Genomic DNA, 26539 nt, shown 5'->3' on the forward strand with positions numbered 1-26539 from the left:
CACATTTCAATTCACAATTTAGGTACAGGAATGAGACCTTCGCGGCGATTCTCTTTAACCTCCTAAAACAAGCATGTACCGTACATTGTGTTCAGAAAACATCGAATTTATTTCTAAGGGAATTTGTAAATTGATGGTTTGCGATTTTCTTGCAAATGATGTTTGCCTCGCAGATAGCTTACCGGTATAGATGTAATTCGGGTAGAATTTCTGGGCTTTCTTAGACAAAAAGAATAATAATTAAGAAAGAATAAACGTATATAGCAGCCGCAGAAGCACCACGTGTAACTGAACGCGCGCAGAATATCACCTCAGCGGAATGACCAACTTATCATTGGCCCTGGTGAACCCATTCTTATGTTGATCAAGTTTTTCAAAACATGCAACCTCAAGGGGTAGGAAGTATGTTATCTCCGATGAAGTAAGCATTTCTTGATCGAAAGAAACATATCAATTCATCTATTTTCACCAAACAAACACCTAAAAGAAAAAAAACCCTTCCTTTACATAGAGATCATCGCGCCACAAAGTAATAAGACGTACACAAACAATAATGTCTTCTTCATAAACACATGTAATCATACTGAGTACAATTGCGTACAGTCTCAGACACTCTATACTTTCAAAGTAATAGAAATGAATGTTGTCCATGCAACGTAAAAGAAAAACAACAACGTATTAGTTCACTGACGGAACGATGCGCAGACCTACGGCTTCTTTTTTGAGTAAGCTTGAATGTAGAAGACCACAAACCACACGAAGAACAGGATTGCCTCTACCAGCTGAACCCACACGAAGAGGCCCACGTAATTTCCCTTAGCGAACACCATGCCGACGGTGTGCGCAAACAGAAGGACGAACTGCAAGATCTGCATCATGGTCATGTACTTCTTCCACCAGAGCAGGCGCCTGTAGGCTGGACCAAGCGCCGCAAGGAAGTAGTACGTGTACATAAACACATGCAGAAACGTGTTCACGCACAGGAGGAACATTCCATGCGACTGGCCGCCGTAGGTCATATTCAGCCACATGGTCCAGGTGACAATCACGTGGTGTACGACGTGCAGCCTGCTGACCTGGTGGTTATTCTTGCGCAGCACAAAGAACACGGTGTCGGCCAGCTCGCAGACCTTGAACATATAAAGCCACCACGACAAGTGCGCGATCTCGAGGGTCGCGGGAGAGTCGGAGATGTCGAGGTCCTGCAGGAAAGTGTAGCCAAGGTCCCAGTACGCCAACTTCACGAAGCGGCACACGAAGAAGGCACTCAGAAGGGTGGCCGACAGGTTGTAGACGAGGATACAAGCCTTCAGATCGAAGGGCTTGCGGCGGGACATCCACCGGGGACCGGCCACCTTAACGAAGTACAAGTACCCGGCCGTGATCATGACGACCGGGAGCGGATTGCCAGTCAGCGGCCAACCTACGGTCCGATGGTCGCGCGTTGGCAGCCACACGCGGCTGGCATCATCACCAAAGACAAGCGTAGACGAAGTCATTTCAGGTGACACCGCCCGTAGTCGACGTCGAGGGTGGAGAAAGCTGGTTTCGTCAAGCAGGGTTCCTCCTGCAAGGTCACAAAAGCATTCTGCTCACTGGCGTCCTGTCATGCACGACACAGCTTCACCACTAAGCGATCGAACAACGACGCATTCGGTATAGTGCAACGTCGAAACATAGGCGGCTTTCCTGGCTATCGCTCCGGATAATGTGGTGACAGAAGTCGGCTAGAAAGAAGTGACCGCACCTATAGCCAGGGCAGCACGTGGTCTCCAGTTTAAAGAGCCATTGGAAGGCCGGCAAAAGATGCTCTACAACACGTGTCCTCTAGTTTTTTTCTGCAGAGAGCCCATCTCGCCTATTACAGCTAAGGTGTACACCTCTACCATGCAAGGAAATGTTCGTATCGTTGTGGTAAGCAAAGACCTCCCCCTACGTGGGCCCATCCCGGAGATAATGCGATTCCGTACAGACCCGCGTCGCAGCTGAAGCAGGTGTTAAGCACTCCCCATGCATGGGCCGATACCGAAGTTAATGCAATACCGTCCTGACACACGGTGGAGGTGTAGAAGGCGTTAAGCACTCGTCATATATACTGGGCAGTCCTTTGTGTAATAAACACGAACCGCAGAAATTTCCATAAAGGACGCTTAAAATGCTTATGCTTTCCAGAAAAAAAAAGCGTATAATGCCCACATATGAAGGTTGTTCACGCGGTTTTCCCATCGGCCATTACTGAGATAATACATAAAAAGAACAGTAATTTTTAACAGTTAGTATGTTTGTAGAACGGTGACACACATAATACCAGAACTACCAGAGTGCAAACGCAAGTCTCTGACAGCCTCGCGCTCGCACCTAAATAAAAAAAAATCTCAGTGCCCTTCCACTCTGCGAAGAAGGATGACGAGCGAAGCTGCGTATCTGGGCCCCTTAGTGGCGAACTTCCCCTATGCATGAGTCGGCCCGGCATTGCACTATCTTCGGTTCATTACAACGGGGGGAGGGGGCGGGGTACAAGAAGGAGTACATATGACACCTCTGTTCTTAGGGGCAGAGTTATAGGTGCAAAACATCCCCCCCCCCCCCTGCCAGAAAAGAAAAAAAACTGCTCTGTGCTTTGTAGCACTGGCAAGCAGGTTCAATCCGCGACTCGAAAAATATTTGAGTGTCGGACAGTGTAGTGTACCTTCACACAGTATCGCATACGCGTTGAACTCTAGCTCACAGATGTGAGTGTGCCGCATCGGAGAGCCACCAATGAAGCTAATTGTGAACAATACAATTACCAGCGCTCCCACACTTTTTGAGAGTGACAAAGAAGTTTCGAGGTGCCACATCTAATCAACAAGCGAAGTGACCCACCGTTAGCCGAATAAGCCCTCGCGAGATGTCGAGGCTTGCGCACTTGATGAGGTCTGACTTTCGCTAATATTCCCCGCGTCTTCTTAATATGTGCTTAGGAGACAGTAGCAGACCGCCAGTGGCCTTGCTGGAAGCACAGTCTCCGGAACACGGGAGAGTACTCTTGACGCATATCGAGTACCTTTGCCAAAGAGATGGTATCACGCAACGTATGCAATGAAGCAGAACACTCGGCACTCGCGCATAATCAGTTCGGCTTACATGTAGGTAAGGCGTGCCTCTGCTTCAGGTTAAAGGCTGAGAAAGGCAGAAGAAAGTGTTGCTTAACCCACTTGGCAATGGTTCTCTCCGTACCAGTAAAAAGGCGCTGACGTTACGAGCATAGCAATGAAGCGGAACGTGGCGCTCACATGACGACGTGGCTTGTTCCTTGCACGTGGCGTTCAAAGTGGCGTGGTGGTTTGCAGCCATCGTTGGTGACAAAAGTGGCCTCACTTCATGTGGTCCAGAATTACTTATCAAGGGTCTTAGCGAGAGTAAGCGCAAAAGTTCGCTCGACGGAAAAAATATGTAGGTTCACATGCATGCATGCGGAAGTGCTTTCTTCTGCAACAAAAAATAATTGGGCTGATTCCTGGAAGCAGGCGTTTTTTTTCGTTTATCCGCTCAATATTTCCGTTTCTTTTTTTTTAATTCGGACATTCATTGTGACATACATTTGTATAACCTTGTAATAGCCTCATAGAAAAGAAATATGAGAACAATGTTGCCATGAGCAGGAGGGCAAGAAAGAAATGGTGTATAACAACCAACCAGAAGGGGAGTGTTTTTTCGAACATTGCAATGTACAGCCAAGAATCATTTACCTTCTTCCTAGTTATGCGTGGTATCCTTGCTCGGTGCCAATGAACCTTGTCGTTCAGCGTTTTCTCGAGAGAAGAAGCACGTTTTCACGGGTAACAGCAACATGTTCCTGATAAATTTTTGCTTCCCTATCTGTGAGGCTGGCTGATTCATTTCATCATGACGAATAATAATCAGGACATTGGTACGAAATATAAAGAGATTAAACAAACATTTCAATAAAATTCCTCTTAAGCACGAGCGTTATGGAATTACCTTTCACGAAGTAGTTGGGGTGCACCTGCGCTGGAGAAACCCAGCCAAAAAGGTCTTTGTTATTCTCGAGAGTTTCTGTGCTCACAGGTGATTCGCTGCAGCTTGCGTGCTCTTCCACTTGCAAAAGCTCGTTCATTGGACATCAAATGTCACCAAAATATTGATTCACATATCGACCCGATAACTGCTTGGCAATGGCTCAAAAACAAGAAAATATGAGTGGCAGCTTATGCAATGAACACATCATTTCTAGACGTAGTTTGAACATGGCATTTCATGTAAAATGTACAGTGCATTGTATTTTGATCAGTTCACGTCGTGAAAAATTATCTGCTTCCTTACGATGGCCCACGTTTTTCGATAAGTAATATAGCACCAGAACTTTCCTGCATTCTCTCAAATCGCTTATGAATTTCTTACAACCAGGACAGCGGAAAACGGAACACGCTGCACACCGAAAGTGTGGCAATCGAGATAGCACGGCGACCTTAAATTACAAGCTGAGGTTTGCGCCGTTCGCTTGAAAACAAGAGTTTTCTGGTTGCCTTCATTGCTCTGTCACACGGCTGTCTTTGGATGTTTAGGGTACGTCTTCTTGGACGCTGGCACACCCCATGCCTGCGGGTGGCTTGTTTTCGAGAGCGTTTCGCACCACTCCAAAAACACGGCAACAGCAGCAGCGTCTTTACCTTTGCCTGCGACGCCTGCCTTACAACTGTAGGTCGCGGAAGTGAGCTGTCTGCTGGAAGATAGCTTTATAGAAAGGAAAAAGATCAGAGAGCAGCACGAGAAGGTAGCTGATACACATATTTAGTACCTTTAATTTGATGTTTTTCGATGGTGCGCTGATGCTTGTCAGGGCAATGCACCGGGCTGGTACCTTCGCTTCCTTCACACAAAACAACCTCTTTCACACCGTGCTCATGTTCAGCTTCGAAAAGCTTCGTTCCTTTGTTGATGTTTGCTCGTCTAAATAATTTTTCAGGGTCCTTATCAGATCGAAATCCCACCTCTATAATCAGCGGCACACTGTTAGCAGATGACATCGCTTCGAAGAGGCGGGGGAGCCTTCCTGACAGGGGCGACGAACTGGCCGCGGAGGGGGGGGGGGGGGGGGGGGAGCTCAGCGTCGCCTCGGCGGTCCCTATACGTATAGGTCCCTGCAAGGTCCCTATACTGGCAATGTTATGTAACGTGTTTCAGGGAGTAATAAATTTTAGGCGAGGAAACTACTTTCATAAATGGAAATGCCACAGAGCTGGAAAAAAACCAAGGCAATGCAGTTTGCCGTCGCTTGGAGATAATTAGATTCAGATGCGAAATTTATCAGCTTCTCGAACATTATAATGAAATGAAAAATGTGAACGAGAAAATTGTAGAGCAACATGAAAGATTTCCTTTACAGCTTTCTGTTGCTCAATACGTGCTACATACTAGTGTCTCAAGAGGCCAGACGCGTGGCAATTTTGTATATATTTGCGGGCTTCCTTTACGCTCGGAAAAAACACTTGCAGGTAGTACGTTCCAAACAACAAAAAGCCGTATAGGGAGTTTCCTATGTTGCTCTGCAATTGTCTCATTTACATTATTCATGTAATTATAATATTTGAGAAGTTGAATAATTAGTTAAGAATAATTATCTAATTAGGCTGGATGAAGAAAAGATGGTTGGAGTATCTCCAAGCCACGGCAACCATTACCTTCCTTTCTGTCCAGATAAGTGGAAATTTTTTCTCTCTGGCTGAAGTTAGCTGGGCCACCACATATATATATATATATATATATATATATATATATATATATGTATATATTCGTCATAAATCTTACTACTTTCACCAATTAGCAAGAACTGCGAAGATCTTTATTGCCGCATCCGCGAACCACGTTCTCCCCTGAAAGCAATCTTATTCTATTGCACTCCCTTCTGGAACCTCGGTAGGTCTGCACGGAAACACCGGGTATATGTACCGGATGTTTTTTAATAATAATAATAATAATAATAATAATAATAATAATCTTTATTACATCCAGTCATGTCAAGGTTACAGATCCAGCCCGCATAAGGAACATTGCTTGTGTGCGAGGCTGGGCAGTCAGCTGGCAGTACTGATATGTGTACAAATAAATTAATAAAAAGAATATAGGAAAAAAATGATATTTCAAAAGTGAACAAAAGATATTTTTTGAACAAAACATAACATTGCATCCACAGGGAAAAACACAATACACATTGACATTCGAGATGAGTTCGCAATCAGGTTCGCATGCTTCAAATCACGAAGAAAACTTCAAAGAATGTGGGCATTACTTATCACCCATGACCTTAAATGTGATTTTATTTGTTTAAATGTTCCCGCGATATCATTCTCATTCAATTTATTGAAATTAGCCGGCACGTAGAAAGCACGAGTTCTCTTGCCGTAGTTTGTGTACACACGAGGTACCACATATTTTTGTGTCAGACGTAAGCTGCGAGATTTCACGTTCAAGTTTTTGAATTTAGTAGAAAAATAACTTTTGCACATGGCATCGAACAAAACTTGTTGCTCGACAAACAACATGCCTGACTGGTACATGCTCAGCAAGATATCTTCCCCGTGACCAATTGTGCCATACGCGAGGCTATAGGCGATTTTTTTAGGATGCGGTTAATTATCTTAAGTCTACTTGAAGAAGCAAAGCCATAAATTGTTATTCCGTACTTTATGATCGATTCCCCAAGTGCCTTGTAAACCATTTTACGAATATTTACATCACAGAAAGATTTTAGGGCATACAAATGAGCGCACACAGCACGTAAGCGCCTTGCGAGCTCTTCAATGTGGATATTCCATGATAATGTGTCGTCGAAGTGCAGTCCCAGGTATTTTGTGCTATTTACCAGAGCTACCGGAGGGCATGAGCATGCAAGGCTGTCACTGGTGTGGAGATAAACAGGGGAAATATCCGCGACTGCTTTATATGGGCTGTGAAAACATATCATATTAGTCTTCGATTTATTAAGGAACATTTTCTTATTAATGAACCAACCAAGTAGTTTACAGACATCATACTGTAACACTCTAGCGGCTTCGTTTGAAAATTTATTTGATACAACCAAAGCCGTGTCATCAGCGTATAAATAAATTTTTGATTTTAGTGGTAAGCAAGCAAGATCATTCATGTAAATGTTAAACAAAAGCGGTCCCAATACGGACCCTTGCGGTACCCCTGATTTAACATGCAACAAAGAACTATAGGACTCGGCCACACGGACACACTGTTGTCTGCCTGTTAAATAATTTTAAAAAAATGAGTAATAAGGGCCTCTGAAACCACACCTGCTTAGTTTTGATAGTAACTGTTCATGATCTAATGTGTCAAATGCTCGTTGTAAATCAACAAAAAGAGTCAAAACAACATTGTTTTTATCGATTTCGTTACAGATATAGTCATTAAAATCTTCCCAAAGACTCACAGTACTCTGTCCCGAGCGAAAGCCAAACTGCGCTGGGTTAATAAGGCTAAACTATTCACAAAATGAGGCCATATTAATACATATTGTACCATATGTTAAGCTATAGCATATTGTTTCGATGTAAGTTCTATATAAATGCTGGTGTCTAAAGAAAACAGCGCAAATTGCGAGGGAAGCATGGGTAGGAGTTCTTAAGATATAACATAGAAACATTTCTTTAATCGATTATGTTGAGTCTAACGTATTCTGTATTTCAAAAAAAAAATTCACGTCTCATGACTTGGGCGAGCTAAACAATTATTTGGCCATCTATTCCTAACAGAACGGCACGAAAGCCTAAAAGCACAAGAAAGAAATTTAAGCATTTCGGTTTTAGCGAAGCTGTAATTCCGTACTCAAGCATACGTCCTAATTTTACAAGTTGCAACTGTCGAATTGTTCAAAGCAGGCAAAATTGCAACATTTTTGTACATGGCAGTAGCAAAGTGTCATTTTTGGCGGGAAGAGCTACGCAATGAACAGCCACGTCGCGGCGCCCGAGGGGACGCTGCGCGGAGTCATCCACGGCGTCGACCCGGAGACTCCGGCCGAAGAACTGAAGGCGAACCTCCGCGTCCGCACCCAAGGAGTAAAGCTCCTGGCAGCCAGAATGCTCGGGCGATCCAGCACCGCCGTCGTCACTTTCGACGGCCCACGTCTCCCCAAGCAAGTCATATATTACGGCGGGGAGATGTGGTGCTACCCGTATCGCCCGACGCGGCAAGTCTGCTACGCCTGCGGTCAGCAAGGACACCGTACAGACGTCTGCCCGAGCCCGGAGTCCAAGACCTGCCGGCATTGCGGCAGCCAGAATGCAGTCGAAGGCCACGAGTGCACACCCAAGTGCCTGCTGTGCGGGGGCGACCACGTGGCCGGCACCAAGGACTGCAAGATGAAACTGAAGACGGCGAGCGAGCTGCGATAGGGCAAGCCGCCACAGCCGCAGCAGCAGCGCCGCAGCCGCAGCAAGAGCCGCGGCGGCGGAGCCAGACGTCCACGATGGTTCTCGGACGAGGGTGACGAGAGCCAGCATAGGGGGCGGAGCCGTAGACGGAGCCGAGCCCGGGACGGGTCCTGGCCACCCCCACCTCCGAAGGGCCAGCAGCCAAAGAAGCAGCAGCAACAGAAGCAAGGAGGAGTTAAGGTAAGCTGGGGAGCCGGCCCTCCCATCACGCTTTTTCCACATGCTCTGCACTGAAACCCAAGCACAGACAATACCAAGGACAAAATAATAGAGGAAATAAGAAAAGAAAACCAACAATTAAGGAGACAACTTAATGACATAATTAAAGACGGCTAGGTTTCGTCTCGCCGTCCTCGTACCCCTCGCCTATTAGGGTAGCTTCGCCACCGAAGACCCCCAGCCCCGTTCAACAGGTGACCGGAGAACTAAGCTTTAATGATAAGCTAGAGAGCTTTATGCAAAGTATGCAGCAAATGCAACAAGAAACACAGAAGCAGATGAAGGATATGCAGAAGGAACTGCAGAATACCCAACAAAAGATGGCCCTCCAGGAGCAGAGATTCCGAAACTACATTAAGAACCAGAACACTCAAAATATAACAGACTCTAAAGAAAGACTCGTTAACGAGCGCCGTTTAGGCGGTAGCACAGAAGCCCTAGGAGCGACCAACCCATCGACCTCAACAACATGGCAGGAAACAACCAATTAGAGATTTGGCAGTGGAACTGCAGGGGCTACAAGCGCAAGCAAGGGCTCCTGCAGCATCTTATTTATCACAGAGGAACCGCGCCAGACTTGATACTACTACAGGAGACCTTTAGCACTCCGGCACTTAGGGGCCACACATGTCTGGAGAAAGGGAATACCGCGACACTCATAAGTAACAAAATCGTCACCATAGCTCACGACGAGATTAGGGATACAAAAATCGAGCACGTGATAACGGAGATTAGTCCGCGTCGAAGATGCGGCGAACCAACCACGTCCACAGCACCGATCACACCCAAGAGCACGCCCCACAAGCGATGATGAAGAACCCCATATGAACCGCACATGATCATGATCATGTACAGATGACAAAGAATGGCTTCAAAATGCCCCCTATATATATATATATATATATATATATATATATATATATATATATATATATATATATACACATATATAGGAGTGTGTGAGTGTGTTTGTGCGTGTGCAGGATTTCTCAGCTATCATAAACCAAGATTTGTAACTATGGAAGAGCCACGTGGCTGTACGGAACCAAAGTACTGTTGTTTGCCGTCACTTGGAGATATTCAGATAATAAAGACACTATGATTTAGTGAAAAATTTCGAGAAAATTGCAGAGCAACACGAAAAACTCCCAATACAGCTTTCGGTTGCTCAATACGTGCTACACAAAAGTGTTTTTACGAACTGGAAAGAAGCCGGCTAATACATGCAAAATTGCCGTGCGAATGGCTGCTCGAAGCACTTTGCCTGTATTCGCGGGCTTCAGTGACGCTCTAAAACATACTTTTATATAGAATGTATTGAGCAACAGAAAGCTGTATCAGAAATCTTTCATATTGCTCTAGAATTTTTCTCATCGATATTTCTCATCTGATTACAATACTCCAGAAATTTATTGCTTGAATATCTTAATTATCTGTATATCTCAAAGCGACGGCAAACAAAAGTCCAGCTGGGTGCGTGGAATTTCCCAATTTTAAAATCTCGGTGCATGACAGTTGGGACACGCTGTATATCAATATGCTGAAGAGAATCGTCAGAAAAAGTGTAGTTTTACGTTGCTAAATTTCACACAGGTTATGTATACCGAAATAGCTGGCATCAAATTCTTCATTCAATTTACCTGATTGCGGACGCGACGCCGCGAAAGAGGACTCGTAATACAACCCCTCTGTAATGTAGGAGTTTCACGTAAGAAACGTCACATGCATGTGCGGCACACGCAGTCCAGTCACAGTGTACGCTGGAGGAGCAGCTCCATCGGAGCTCCATTTTCGACAGCAGGCACAACAAGGAGTTCGCGTCGAAGTCTCCTCGCGTCGTTTTCACGAGAACGATCTGAACTGTCCGCCTGGGCTTGACGGCGAGTTGTGCTATGTGCTGCTCTCTGCACAGCCGTCTGCTGAGGCAGATGTCGCTTTGTAGCAAGCAAGCGCGTACGTCTACGATTCGCTTCTTCCGCAATTGTTGGTACCCTGCTAGGAGGCACTACAACATACACGGGAAGAGTGGCCCACCATAAGTTTCACGAGAAGGGAGCTTCCTCAAGGGAGCAATCGAGGTACCTTGAAGGCTCCTTATAAAATACAACATGGCGGCGCGCTATGACGACAGCTTCAGCATGTTCCTCGATTTTTTCAGCCGTGCAGATGGAGTTACGGGCGACGAAGCGTACGTATCTGTGCAGCCACTGCAGCGGTACTTGCGGGATCGCCGGACTCTCATAGAGGCACACGGAAATGAGGAGCTCCAAGCGAGGTACCGTTTCTCAAAGGCTACTCTGCTCGAGCTACATGTACCCTGTGCACTAAAACACGCGCACGGTTGTGGTTGCCCTGTGGCTCCGCTGTTGCAACTGCTCGTGACTCTCCGCTTTTAGGGCACAGAAACTCTTCGTGTTCTTTCAGGAGACGTGGTTCCTGTTTTACATCTAACTGCTTGCCTTGTTGTCTCATGGGTGTCCACTTTGATTGCCGCAACGTTCTTCCCTGTGCTTGTCAATTTTACCAACGCGGAGAAAATGCATGAAGTCATGCACCACTTTCATACGAAGGCAATGTTTGTCAGGGTTACTGGTTGCAATGATTACGTGTGGCGCATCAAATTTCCAGGCGGAGGCGACGTGGAGGTATTCCGAAACAGGAAACAATCTTTCGCATTCAATGTGCAGGTAAGGGAAATATGTGGTAGCGTCTACCAAATCTTCAACAATACCGCGCGGGCATCGACTGGCCGGCCGGTGAGCCCCTTGTAACAGCGCGAAGCGACGAGGCCAGCAAGAGTACCACATGCGTACCGAGCTCATGGTATGGTATGAGGAACTTTATTTGGTCCTGAAGGTCAACCATAGGTTGACGCGGGCCGCTCCCACGTTGGGACTGTCAGGCCGAGCCCTTCAGCCACATCGCGGGCCTTCTGGACTGCCCGTAATTGGTCAGAGAGTGATTCGCTATGTAGCATTTGCCGCCACCATTCTTCTTCCTTGTCACAGTCTGTGAAGACCGCGGGGCACTGCCAAAGCATGTGGTCAAGAGTAATGATGCCATTGCACTTATTACAGTTGATTTGAGTTTCCCTCTCAGGATAGATCCTGTTAATAAAATATGGACTTGGGTATGTTCTAGTCTGTAGCAAACGTAATGTGACCGCTTGGGCTCTGCAAAGCTTACCGTGTGGCAATGGGTACTCCCTTCTGCTTAAATAATAATGCTTCGTGATTTCGTTATATGTTAATAATCGATCCCTGTGTTCCCCGGGTGAAGTGTAAGTTGCTCGGTCTTGAAGAGCACGGCTAGAAAGTCCTCGTGCTGCTTCATTTGCCTCCGCATTGAGGTTTCTCCGAGCTCCGTCCACTACCCCCAGATGTGCAGGAAACCAGCGGATTTCAATCCTCTCACTGTTGACCTTCTCTAGTAATTTTGTTGCTATCCGTGTTACATATCCGTTGGTAAAGTTGCGTATGGCTGTTCTAGAGTCGCTGTAAATATGTGTCCACCGATTAGCCCGAATGGCTAAGGCGATTGCTACTTGTTCTGCTACTGTTGGGTCCTTGGTATAGACGGTGATGGCATGCCGTATGTTACCTTGAGTGTCTACAACAACGGAGGTATACGCATCCTTATTTTTAACCCAGGCAGCGTCAACGAACACCGCCTTCTGCTTATGTTGATCTATGTCTTGAAGGAGTGCCTTCGCCCTTGCCTTTCGTCTCTCGAGGTTATGTGTCGGGTGCATGTTCCTAGGGAACGGGGTCGTCTTTATTGTTTCTCGTAGTCCCGCTTGCAATTGTGTTAGTAATTCTCCTTCGTTGGTGTGGTTGTTAATTTCTACGCCAATTTCTTCAACTAGCGCCCTCCCAGGTCGTGTCCCCATTAGTCTCTCCTGGTGGGCCACCTGCTGAGCCTCAGCTATCTCTTCTAGTGTGTTATGCAGCCCTAGGCGCAATAAGCTATCGTTAGCCGTGCTGATGGGAAATCCTAGTGCAGTCTTTATAAGTCGTCTGATTAAAGCGTTTAGCTTGTTCTTGTCAGCCTGTGTCCACTGTAGCATGCCAGCCACGTACGAGAAGTGGCAAAAGGCGAATGCATGTACCAATCTTATGGCACTGTGTTCTCCTAGCCCCTTATGCCTGTTGGTAACTCTACGCAGAAGCCTAATGACCTCTTCTGACTTGTTAGAGATGTGTTGTATCACCCTGCAATTAGATCCATTCGCTTGCAGGAGAAGTCCTAGCACTCTAATAGTCTCCACCTGCCTGATTGGTTCTCCATTCTTCGCGTATATGTCAATGCGGGGTTCTTCCTCTGGGATATATCCGTTTGGTTTGCGCCCACGCTTACTGCTCCGTAGTACCAATAGTTCAGATTTCTTAGCAGAGCAGTTCAGTCCCATACCCTCAAGTGTTGTTTCCACCACATAAATGCTTTCCTGTAGTTTGGTCTCTGTTTGTCCCATATTACCTTCGGCACTCCAGATTGTTACATCATCTGCATATATAGCAAAGTGGATACCCTCAATCTGCGCGAGACCTCGAGCCACTTTTGACATTGCCAAATTAAATAACATGGGAGATAGGACGGACCCTTGTAATGTCCCACGATTCCCAAGTTCCAGAGTTGTCGATTGGAGTTCGCCTAACCTGAGACAAGCAGAACGGCCACCGAGAAAGGCTTTAACTATATTGTGCAATCGTTTACCCAATCCCATCTCCGAGAGGATATTCAATATGGCCCTGTGCTTGATGCGATCAAAGGCCTTTTCTACATCTAGGCCTAGAAGAGCTCTCGTATGCAGCGGGCTAGCAAGAATAAGGTGATGTTTGATTAAAAGCATTGCATCTTGAGTCGAAAGTCCAGGACGGAAACCGATCAGGTTATGCGGAAGAAGATTTCTGTTTTCTACATACTTAGTAAGTCTATTGAGTATGACATGCTCCATGGTTTTGCCCAGACATGATGTTAACGATATGGGTCTTAGGTTATCTAGATTTAGTTGCTTGCCTGGTTTGGGAATAAGAATTGTGTTAGCAATTCTCCATTCCTTTGGATAATCACCATTTTTCCAGAGTTCGTTGAAATACTCTGTTAAATATGTTATAGATTCATCGTCCAAATTTTTCAACAGCCTATTGGAAATGCCATCTGGACCGGCAGCAGATCTACTGTTGAGGTCGTACAGGGCTGCGCGAACTTCGCTTTCTGTGAAGTCTTGATCCATAGGCTCACAGTCTGCCCCTGTATATTCAGACGGGTCTGTACTCTCATTGCTATCCTTAAGCGGTAAATACTTAGCTGCAAGCCGATCCAGAATGGCCTCCTCCGTTGTGTCCTAACTCTCACGATGGACGAGTCGTGCTACTGCTGTTCTCCTATTAGATGTCGTGTCGTTGTCATGAAGCAAATGTCTAAGTAAATTCCAATTTCCACCACGTCTGATTCGACCATCTATGGAATTGCAAAGCTCATCCCATTGTTGTTTCTGTAAATTTCTGGAGTGTTCTTCAATCTCCCTATTCAACAATGATATGCGCTTCCTGAGTCTCCTGTTCAGACGTTGCGTTTTCCATCTTTTTAACATAGATTGTTTGGCTTCAATCAAGTGCGCCAGCCTACTGTCCATGATTTCGATATCCTCCTCTGTGGTAATATCCTTCGTTGCCGCCTTTACATCTTCCCTGAGCTGAGTGGTCCAAGTTTGGAGTGTTTTCTTTTCTCCTTTCTCTGTCTCAGCTCTGCTTTTCCTTGCTTTCCGAAAAAGATCCCAGTCAATGTAGTTAAAATGCTTTATCTCATTACTTGGTGTTTCCAATAGTATTTGCAATATGTAATGATCGCTACCCAGGTCAATATTGGAGTTATTCCAGCCAGCGTTCGCTAAATTTGATACAAAAGTAAGGTCTGGGGTGGAGTCCCTGCATGTAGATGTACCACACCTAGTGGGATAAGCTGGGTTTGTGATGAGGGAGAGATTAAGATCTGTAGCTAGGTGCCAGAGTCCATCCCCTTTCTTAGTATTCCAGCGATATCCCCAGGTTTGATGTGGGGCGTTGAAATCTCCTCCAATAATGAGTGGAGCGTGCTTAGTAATGGCCATAGTCTTATTAAGAAGTGCCCTGAAACTCTGTTTCATGTCGCTAGGGCTGCTATAAACATTAAGACAAAAGAGGCTTTGCGGTTTGCTTCTATTCCTTTTCAGAATTACTTCCACAAGTAAGTATTCTAATTTGTTTAGTCCAAGGTGCAAATCATGTTCTATGTAAGGTATTTTCTTATCTACGAGCGTGGCTAGCCCCCTACACGGCTCTTTGCCCCTGCATGTCGCTTTGTATCCGGAGAGGCTAATGTCATCCGCCAAGGTTTCCTGCAGCATAATAATTTTCGGTTTGTCTGCAGAGTTTTTTATTAACTGCATGAGAGGTGCTTTTTTGTGATAAAATCCTCGGCAATTCCATTGCCACACGGTAAAGCTCCCCCTGCTAGCCATTGCTTATAGAACCCGCCTTACTGCTACCCGCTAGAGTACGCTTCGTAGAACCCCCCGACGCGCCAGGGAGTGATCTGACGCTTTCTGCTTCTGAGGGTAAGTATTCGTCGTGCTCGCCTTGCGCTTCTACTTTGGTAAGCCTCTTTTCAGCCGTCAATCTCCATTTCCATAACTTATCAACTTTGAAGGTAGTTTTGTCTATGTCATCTCTAAGTTGTTTAATCGCCTCCTTGATCTCTTCCAAAGCCGAGCACACTGTCGTTTCTACTGGGCTTATTGCCCGCTTCTTTGGAGCTGGTGTGTTTTCTTCATCCTGACTGTTGTCATTATTCACCGGTTTGGCTATTGCTACTTTTGTGGAGCTAGTCTGCGAGTTCTTGCGAAGTTCTACAACCTGCTTAGTAAGTTCTTCATTTGCCTTTCTCAGATACGTTACTTCTTTAATTAGCTGTTCTACCCTGGCATCATTATCTCCGACCGGCCGCCCCGCACCACTCTCCGCGGTCCTCACAGTACCTTTCACTTTGTCGGCCCAGGTTGTTCCAGATGTCGTCTTGTCGCCAGGCGTCTGCCCTCCTCCTTCGAAGCGCACCTGCACTTCACGTGATCTGGAGCGGCTTCTGCCCTTCGACGGCGAGCGGCGTCTTGACCGTGTGGGGCTCCTTGAGCGCGTGCGCCCCCTGGTGCCCGTTTGGGCATCCCATTGCAGCTGAGGTGGTGTCGCCCCCGATGCAGATCTGTTGCGTTCTCGTCGTCGAATTCGCACCACGTATGGAATTTGGTACCGCTGTCGGCAAGTCTTGTCCCCAGTTGGGTGGTCCCCTCCACAGAATTTGCAGTTAGGCACACACATGTGATTGTCCTCCGGGTTTTGAGTTCCACATCCTCTGCACTGTACCACGTCCGGTGTTGGACATACATCTGCCCGATGTCCAATCTTTCCGCAAGCATAGCAGACATCAAACTGCTTCCTATACAGGTAACACCTTACAAGGGTCGACCCGTATCTGACATAATTGGGCACCTTGAGCCCATCAAACAGAACGATGACCGAGCCCGTGGATTTAATGCGTTTGGCTGACAATGCCAGTGGGTTAAAGTCATGCACAATGTTCTGCGTTATCATGGCCTGATTGTCTCTCAGGTCAACTCTCCGAATCACCCCTTTACACGTGGTATGCGGAGCTGTCTCGTAGGCGTTCACTTCATATTCGGTTTCCCCTATAACTATTGACCTGATTCGCACATACCTGGCAGCATGACTGGGGTCTGGTGTACTAAGCACCACGATGTTTTGCGTGAAGTTAGGGCAAACGACATCCTCTCGGGCTTGTTGCGGAGTCAGGCCTGATGCTTCAATAATCGCCACGCCTATCGCTGTGGTGCTCACTTTGCTCAAGTTGAGACCTCCTCGTGGACGGATGATGATCTTGCTGTGCTCCTCGGGCAATTGGGGCATCCTTGATGCCTTGACAATCCGATTTTTGAACATAGTGGTTGTAGGTCCCTTGTTCTTGCTGCTGTTGCCTTGCTCTTGCTGGCTCTGCGGCGATGTTTTCCCATCGCCAGCAATCCTTGTGGTGGAGCGAAATTTTCGGCTTGTCACAATTTGCCAACCTAGATCTTCCTCATTCTCTTCTAATCCGGTAGCGTCTTCATCTTCCATGCGCGTGCCCGCCATCGCGGCCCGGCGGGGCCAGTAGGCCTACTTAGGTCTTGAGCCAAGAAAGGCCAGTAAAAGTCCAAAAGTGGAAGTCCCACCTTAAGGAAAGGTATCCGCGAATTCCCGGTGACTTCACAAATCCAATGATGTGCTTGAATCCGTGATGGCGGCAAAGACGGCTGCACAAACATTCAAAAACGACGGAGCCGGTGTGAGGGACGTCCGCACCTCGGCTTCTTCTTCTTCACCTGTCACCGAGCTCATTGGAAGCACACATTTCGTCTGGTAGGCTCTTTCCCACAGCGCGACACAGCCCCTTGACACGATTAACTCGGTGAAACTCCCTGCCTTCTCCAATATAACGGCTTCCAGTGAATTTGATGCGCATGCGCTACCCTTGCTAACCTCGTCGCTTCGTGCGGTTAGAAGGCGCTCGCGCGGTGCTATTGAAATATCGGTATACTGTACAGGCGCCGACAAAAGTGGTATACCCCACGCAGTGGGAGCCGGAGCAGCAGCACACTGCATCGCGACGACATCTACAGGCGGCATCTGGGATCGAGACAGCCAATGGGTGCCCTTTATTATCGGCAAACATGATCCCAGATGCTGCCTGTAGATGGCGTTGCGATGCAGTTTGCTGTTTCTTCGGCTCCCGCTACGTGGACTGCGTGGAGTATACTACTTTTGTCGGCGCCTGTACACAGGTTGCAGTATCTTTAAAGCGCTTGGAGTACCAGACTGCTACACTATGGCGCCATAATCTAATCGTGTAAGCATGAGGCTCTAGTAGAGGTTTCTTAGAAACTTCCGGTCACTATCCCATGTTGTGTGCGGGAATGCCACAATATTTTCGTAAGGCTCATAGTGTTTATGCATTTTCTCTTAATATGTTTTATGTGTAATATAAATGTCATTTTTCGGTCGAGAATTATGCCTAAAAATTTGTGCTCCGTGTTCACAAATATATGTGGTATCCATCTAGCACAACGTCGGGTTCTGGAATCAAGCCTCTTTGTCTTTTGAGAAATATATATATGCCTGATCTTTTGCCGGGATTTAACCTAAAGCCACTTTCGTAGGCCCGCCTCGACACCTTGTTCAGACCAAGCTGCACTTGTCTTTCGCATATCGTGAGGCTACATGATCTAAACCCTAACTGTAAGACATCTACATATACCCAGTAAAAATACTTCAAGGAATAATTGAACGCAAGGAGTTCATCTTCTGAATAAAAGGCAACAGCTGAGTACTCCCCCTGCTGTACCTCAGTTTCCTGAATAAGTAACCTGGACAAGGTTTTGTCAACTGTAACCCGGAATGTACGCTTTGATAAGTAAATATCTATTAGATAAAGCACATTACCACGTATATCGATTTATAAGTGGTCTCTTAAAATTCCAAATCCCCAAGTAGTGTCGTATGCCTTTTCCATGTCAATGAATAAGGTCAGAAAAGATCGTGTGTGAACGAAGGCCTCACTGATGTACGCCTCAATCCCTACAAGATGACCACTTGGGGATCGACCTTTTTGAAAACCACGCTGATAAGGGTGGAAGAATTTGTTTGTTTGAAGAAAGTGTAATAATCGGTGATTTATCATCTTTTCCAGCTACTTGCAGAGTCAACTCTTTAATACAATTGGATAGTAGCTTGTCACTGAGGATGGGTTCCTTCCTTGCTTCAAGACAGAGACTACAATAACATCTTTCGATGCCAATGAAATGTATCCTGCTACCCACATACTACTGTAAACAGATAGCAGTGCTAGTTGTGTGTCACGGTGAAGGTGGTTTGTCATTATATACATGATTCTGTCAGCTCATGGAGCAGACTTCTTACAACTGTTCAAAGAAGCTCTGAACTCATCGACATTAGAATTGTAGTTGTATGTTTCACTTTTACAACATTTGCAATTGAGCGGCTTACCCTCTGCTGTAGCTGTGTGTTTGAGGAACGATGCCGAATAGTTATCCGAACTGGGCACATGCTCAAAATGCTTCCCAAGAGCATTGTCTTGCATTTCAAGGCTATTGCCCTGATCATCCACCAACGGCAAAGGTAAGACGGCTGGCCCAGTAATTGAGACAATTGGATGGAGCTCCCTGACCTCCATCAAATCATCATCTGAAATTACACCACGACTGGTGTACATAGTGCGGTGTGGGTTCACAGTGATAGGAAAGTCTCCATTTGATACAAGGTTCTTCAGTTTCTAATTTTTTTTAACATCTAGGAGTTCAAGAAGAAGGTCGCTTCTAGCAAATTTCGGAGCTTTCTATCCGGCTCTCATTGTCTTTGTCAGGTACATTGAAACGAGGCAATGAGAGATGGCTCTCACTGTCATTTCTGGTTTTACGCTATGACGTGGTGGAGGGGAAACTTTTCTTTAGGTGACCAAAAAACAAGCACTTCTTCGGTGCACCCCCTTTTCTGAGGGGGATCAGGTAACGCGAGGAATAAGCAAGCCATAAAAATATCTTTTCGGCAGAAACGCCAGCCAACCACCATGGAGCCCCGCAAGGGGACGCTGTAGGATCTGTAAACACACACACAAAAAAACAAAAAAAAACATAACAGTAAAGGGGAAGAGAAATGCAGCCATAATGAAGCACAGACCGCTATGGGGATACAATAGGTACGAGGTACTCCGAGGTATGTGGAAAGGTGTAATGGTTCCAGGGCTTACTTTTGGAAATGCGGTTGTTTGCTGTAAATCAGGGGTACAATCAGGACTCGAGGGGAACCAAAGGTCAGTGGGTCCCCTCGCATTGGGCGCTCACGGGAAGACTACAAATGAAGCTGTGCAGGGTGATATGGGCTGGACTAGTTTTGAAGTGAGGGAAGCTTGCAGTAAAATTGAGTATGAAGCACGGCTGAGGAATATGGAAGAATGTAAATGGGCTGGGAGAGTGTTCAGGTATCTGTACAGGAAAAACATTGATTCACAGTGGAGGAAAAGAACTAGGAAGCTTACCAGCAAGTATGCGGCCTGTAGGGTGGACAACACAACAACAAAGGTCAAGCGGAAAGTCAGAGAAGCTGAATTAATCTCATGGGTGGCGGCAATGGAAAAGAAACCTGCCATGAGTAACTACTTAAGAGGAAAAAAACGAAATCAGGAAAGAAACCATTTATGATAACTCAAAGGGAAGCTCATTACTTTTCGAAGCGAGATCAGGATGCCTTAGAACACGCACCTATAAAGCGAGATATAAGAAGGAAGAAGAAGCATGTGCTTGCTGTGGTAAAGCTAGGGAAACTACGGAGCATGTTTTATTAGAATGTGAAGACGTCTACCCAGCGGTCGATTTAGGCACCACTGGCCTCCTTGAAGCCCTTGGGTTCAGAGGGAGCAGTGGTAAAGCAAACATGTCCGCAATAGACATTAGTGAGAGGCGACTGGAGGATTGGTGGAAGAAAAGTAGGGAAACGATAAAACACGGAGACGTACAAAAGCACAGTTCGCAATAGGGGATCAGAAAATTTGGGCGTGGTAGTTCATAGTGTTTTTTTTTCTTTTTTTATTGTTTAACCTAGGTAGAATATTAGGCAGTATAGTAGCAAGAGCTTGGTGGCGCAAACCACCGCCCCGTTCCAAAGGGGACGCTCATAACATCCATCCATCCACACAGGTCTCACAAACGGCAGCTGTACCTTACTGCTTCAACCAAATACGTATAACCAAGGGTGATTGTGGTACACAAGCTTAACCCTTGCTGCCAGGAATGTTGGGAGTAAATGGAAGAGAACAGACGACAGGAAAGATTCAATGTGAGGGAGAAAGAGGAAGACTGAAGAGGAGGACAGGAAAAGGCGACTGCCGATTTCCCCCGGGTTGTTCAGTCCGGGGGTGGCGCCTATATGAAGCCGAGGCTAAAGGGGCGTGTTGCCGCCGTCGAGGGACCTTAAAGATCTAAACACTCGGCATTGGCTCAACTCCCACGATGCTCTATTCCCCGCACAGGGTTAAGCCGCGCACGGTTAGACACGGGAGGGTACAACCACCATAAGCTCGGGTGCGTGCCCCAGTTCATAGATACTGAATCAGGATATTGATATTTGATTATCAGAATCAGAATCAGAATCAGTTTTTATTCATGACAAAATGATGATAATTACAACATATGTATATACAGAAGGAGGTCCCGTAGAATCCATTGAGGAGGAGGTCCGGAGGTCCCGTAGAATAGAATCCATTGCGCGCCATCAACTGAAGCAGGTCTTTCGTAAATATATACTATCATCTATACTATACTATAATCTAATCTATACTACATAATCTAATCTATACTATACTATACTATACTATACTATACTATAAAGTATAAATATACTTTACCGTGCCTGGGTGCACGGTAAACCTCAGCACTTGGCGCCCCATGGCAAAGCCGATTTCGGCGAAATCATGTGTTGAGAGTTTACAAAATCATGAATGTTGGTCCCGTAAATTGTTTGAATGTTTGTTTAACAGCGTGAGTAAAACTTACAATGCTGCTATTCATAAATAATACGCTCTGTTACTTTAAATCTGATATTAAACTGCTCACCCAAGCCATTTGCGTTCACGATTCTTTTTTTTTCTATGCACCAAATTAAAAGGCTTACTGCATGCTGTTTTCGGGCACATAAACAATTCAAAATGCAAAATAGAAGTGAGGCGTGCAGACAGGACACAAGAGTAGAGAAATGGACAACACGAACGAATTCAACATGAATTCAAAGTTGCATTGAAAACAATTGTTTCCCTCCAGCTGCGGAAGCTTAGCCTGCCGCTCTGGTAAATGCTGCAATAAGGCTGCCAAATGTGAGACGCAACCTTTCAATGCCGCGACGCTAAAAAAAAAAAAAGAAAGCACACGATTTGGCGTTGCCAACCACGGAATATTGTGCGAAAGCGCACTTTTCTTGGACAAAGTTAGTCAGTTTCTTGCACCGCGGTAGACACTGCTAGTCCTTTGCTGCAGTCGCAGTCGCTTGGCCACATCTTCGTCCGTCGACTGCCGCTGCCTTACTCGCCGAGCTCGTTGTTCTGGGTGCTTGGCGCGACGAATCTCTTCCGTAGAAGTTTACGACTAGGATCCCTTTACGCTTTCTATATTCGCACAAACGCACGCGGACGTCCTCGCGCACAAAGCGAGGAGGCGTGCAAGACGCAAGCAAGGTTTTTTTCCGTAGGTCACCGTGACTACACGGGAGGCAGCAGCGCGTGAGCGTCGTCCGAGGAGAACGGGGGCGGAGCCGGCCGTCTCGCGGGTACGCCGCGGGGCTGTTCGAAACAGGTTTCAACACGCGGATGGAGGGGAAATCCAGGCAGGTAGGCTCTTAGTGCTTGGCGTACTAATTAACATGTTCAGCTGTTCTCCGGAATCATCATTTCATGCGTAGCGTCGTTTTTCAGTGCGTTATTCCCATCGTTGCGAAGGACTCGAGATTACGAGTCAAATTCCGTAACATTCATCGCAGATGACGACGATTGTCAGCGAACTGCGCTTTGTTGCTAAGCAGTGTTCAAGAGAAGGGATTTATCGTTTCTTTTTTTTTCATTTTTTCGGTTTCGTAACGTAGGACATCGCGCCAAACTTGAAAAGATAAATTTCGTGCGGCACGTGGTGGTACCCAGTCGAACCAAACGCAATATCCGGGAAAGTTGTAAATGGCTTGCCTGCGCTCCATTTTATACCATTTACCGTGAAAACTGTGGAAGTGCCTGCAGGTCCCGCGTGTTTTTGTCACTGTTGTGGCATTTCACCGCGCAACAGCACCATGTCTAACCCACCCCTGACCCATCGTAAAAGAACGGCGACGGGAGGATCCATTTTGCAAAAATCGCTGGATCGCGAGCAGCTCACGGTGCCGGCGACCTCATACGTGCTAACGTCGATCTCCACCAGTGGAAGGAGTTGCGCTGGCGTCTGTCAGCTAACTTGACGTTTGGCGGCAGGTGGGATTCCCGACCACGTCGCACGACTGATCACATCCACACAAACGCTCCAATGCGCCCCATGTGTCTGCTGCTTATATGCCCGTGCCAATGGTGGCGATCCCTCGGCAGCAGAAGCCAATCTCTAAGGCCATGCTTTTGCTAATTTCAGGCGCCGAAAGCGCCTGAAATTTCACATTCATGTGCTGCCCTCTGCCATACGCAACTGGAAATATTTTGGAAGGGTGCCGGGGATTTCGCCCGTTATCTGTGTACCTGCGCCTATGTTGAATGTGCGTCGCTTGTGCTTTTCGTGGATCGCGATTAATTATTCATGGTTTTTCCGCAGCATCATATCGTTCACTCATGCACTGCTGGGTCAGCTGCAGGAGTGCGCTGTTGTGCTGATAGTGCGGCCGATAAAGGCATGCTGAGTTCCGTCAGCCGACGCGACTGCGTTAGAGTTTGTTGTCGCTGATATGACCTGTACATCGCTTTTTCTGTCCCTTCTATAGATTCTCTAAACATTTAGCATATTCAAAAAGCCTTCGGGCGCAGCCTTCCACGTCGGATTTGCCAATGTGGTGCACTTGTTTACATCTTCATTTACAGCTTCAGATCACTGTTAGCTTCGGGTATAATGCATAAAGGGCGCATCGCCGATATTAAATAATCTCGAAACGCAGCAAAACATACATATATGCGCATATGAGCCTCGTTATTCCACCGTCAGACGAGTCAACATTAGAGGCCGCGCCAAATTAACAATTGCAATGGCGATTGCAATGGTGAATGATTCTCACCCGCCGTGGTTGCTTAGTGGCTATGGTGTTGGGCTGCTGAGCATGAGGTCGCTTGATCAAATCCTGGCCACGGCGGCCGCCTGTCGACGGGGGCGAAATGCGAAAGCACCCGTGTACTTAGATTTAGGTGCACGGTAAAGGGCCCCTGGTGGTCCAAACTTCCGGAGTCTCCCCCTACAGCGTGCCTCATAATCACGAAGTGGTTTTGGCACGTAAAACCCCATAATGTATATTACTGGCTCTCGCTTTTCTTTAACCCTATCATACTTGCAGTTGGCGCCCGCTATAAGCTATTATTAGAGAAAACAGTGCTCGGCATAGGCCCTCACTTATAGGCCGTGTAGTTCGGTCGCGAAAACGCGGATGCCATGGCTGACACCGTTGATAACTGAGACAGTTTATACTGCTGTACCAAATGCACTGCCTCTTTCTCTCTGCAATTCATTTCCCCGCGTAGAGTAGCACGTCAGCGATGTCTATACGCTGGCTAAAACAACTGCCTTTTATTAAAGGGTTCCCTCTCACTTTCACTGTATCTCTTTTACTGTTTGACGCAAAGGTAAACAGTGCTTCTCTGGAGTTCGTAAATGTGTCAACATAACAACACGTACAGACCCACCTTCTACGTAGCGAATGCTACCAGCACCGTTCTGGAAGGGTGACTAAAGTAAAAGATGTTGGCCGAGCGCTGTGTTGCCGCTTGCCGCTTATTGTGTACGTGCCGTGCGAAGTGTAGTTTAATCAAATCGCTATAGGACCACATCTGAACGTTAAGAGCGGTTTCTTTCGCCCTACCTGCTTATGTTTTATGTTCAGGTACATCGGTAGCGGGTGCATGAACTCGACGGGGTCCGGTCTAACCCAGCCTTCTATAAAGAGGGCCAACAATGGCTCAAACTTTATGTGCATGGCTTGAGAGGACTCCGGAAATTTTGACCACCTGGGGTTCTTTAACGTGCACCTAAATTTAAGCACAAGGGTGTTTTCGCGAAATATCAAAACTCCGCCTATGGTGTGCACCAGGCGTTTTCACGACGGTGCGTTAAAGCGTTCGCCGGCGAGAAAGGATTCTCACTTGGCTAATTCGATAAAACGTTTCGCTATCTTAATCGGCAACATGTGCATTAATGTTTGTTGCATGCGTAGTTACTGCGCACTATGTGCGTGAAGACCATTGCAGTCAGCGAAAGTTCGTGGCGGTGTGGCCTGGGATGTCAGTAATGTGCTGCCTGTGCTTTCATATGCATACGCAAGTAAATTAGTCGCGTCTCCAAGCATACATTTCATTTCATATTCTTCATGCGCCGCCAGCGTAGTGAATGCAAAGTCTGTTCGCGCTCAGGTGGCAGCCCGTCAAGTCTCATCGAGCGTGACTGTAGTTGGCGCGTTTTCCGTTGTCTTTTCGCAGTTACAAGAACCATTCTCAGTGTTCCGAAATGTAAATACGAGCACGTAAACACGGCAAATGTGCACACATGATCTACTACACATTAAACAGTGTCGTTTCACGATCCAATACCTGATTGTCCATTAAGCGATGAATGAACATGCGCGAGCGAGTTTTTCGCCACTGCTCATATTGATATAGTTTTCTGTCTCTCTTTTGAAGGGTTCATGCGGAAAAGATTAAAGCCTGATGTATTGCCACCATTAAACTTGCCGCAAGCCTAACCTGGCGGTCAAAACTGCACGTATAATGCAGTTTCCTGCACAGGACCGTCAGAGCAGCAGGTGCAAGAGACGGCACTGCATTCGATAATGCGGCCCGCCGCAACAAATTCGTCGCCTTCGACGAGACACCTCACGCCGTCCCCAACATGGTCGAGAATTGTGCTTACAGGCAACGATACTGTGAAAGCTAAAAACAACGCGGGTTAACATCACAATACGTTGAAACACGCCAAGCGCGCATACGATGCGCTCGCATTAAGAGATGCTTTTCGCATCACTACACCAAAAACGCACAGCTATTTACATTACTAATTCCCATCCCAAGAAATACAGAATAACAGGCTCAAACGTTACTCACCGTCGAACTACGAACACCGCACACACTGCTGCTGGAGCGGCGATGGGCCACCGGCATCCACCCTTTCGAGCTTGGTCAGTTCGCCACTACGTGCTGTCTTTGCTCGATCACGAGGCCAATAGCGCACACGACGATATCGGTCCTCGGTGCGCCTAACGCCTACACAGTCGGCATCGCACATGGTATTAAAGGCAGGTCTTGCGTGGCGGCGCCATACGCAACAACCGCCGGAGTAAAACGCCCCGTTGTAAATATTAGGTTACTAACAAAATGAACTAGTATGGTGTCAGCGCGCACAGGCAAACACGCGAGATTCGCACTCGATGACCGCGGACATTCTCTATCAAAACGCTGGCGTAGAGAAGCGCGGCAGCTGCAGCGAGCGAAGTGACGCTTTAACGCAAACTGGTCAGTACACTGCACACGCCAAGCTACCAGTCGTCGCCCTGTACAATGTACACGCAAATCAGATCGCTGTCATCGTAAGCCCGAGCGACCGCACGCGGCCAAAGTACAACGCCCCGCTCCTTCCGCTCCCCTTGTATCAGGGGGCTTCCCCCTTGGCGTACGAGAGATTGAGCTGTCATCGTTGGCTCGCCGTCGCGCCCTTTTCACTCGCACACACAGCGTACGGCGCTCCAGGCCGATCAAGTACGTCTGTATCTCAAATAATACCTGTAGCAATTGGCAGAGGAGGGTAACCTGGCACACCTCTGCCTAGCCTCGTCCTGCGCGACGTTTCGCCTCGTTTGTCCTTCCTGCTTTCGGTGAACGTAACCTGCACTTTCCTCGAGGGGGCGTTACTTCGCCGCATGCTCGCAATTCGCTACATAAACACGCAGGGCGGTAGAAGAAAGGAAAAGTGTGTAGTGATTGAGGAGTAGTTAAATAGAGAACAGATAGAAGTGTATGCCGTTACAAAAAGACGCTTCAGAGACTCTGAAGAGCCGCCAGTGATT

General features: G+C 46.9%; 1 protein-coding gene across 1 annotated transcript; it reads right to left on the reverse strand.

Moving 5' to 3' along the window:
* Positions 1-564: 564 nt before the first annotated feature.
* Positions 565-17148, reverse strand: LOC139059342 (very long chain fatty acid elongase 7-like). Its single transcript, XM_070537627.1, has 2 exons — positions 16924-17148; positions 565-1567 (listed from the first exon to the last, which is right to left on the reverse strand). Exon 2 carries the CDS (start codon positions 1497-1499, stop codon positions 708-710), a length of 792 nt encoding a protein of 263 aa, XP_070393728.1. The 5' UTR covers positions 1500-1567; positions 16924-17148; the 3' UTR covers positions 565-707.
* Positions 17149-26539: the final 9391 nt, after the last annotated feature.

Source organism: Dermacentor albipictus, chromosome 1 (assembly GCF_038994185.2).
Source record: "Dermacentor albipictus isolate Rhodes 1998 colony chromosome 1, USDA_Dalb.pri_finalv2, whole genome shotgun sequence".
Taxonomy (NCBI): Eukaryota; Metazoa; Arthropoda; class Arachnida; order Ixodida; family Ixodidae; genus Dermacentor; species Dermacentor albipictus.

Excerpts from the sequence above, each read along its gene's own strand:
- LOC139059342 (XM_070537627.1), bottom strand. The coding sequence starts at position 1,499 with ATGACTTCGTCTACGCTTGTCTTTGGTGATGATGCCAGCCGCGTGTGG.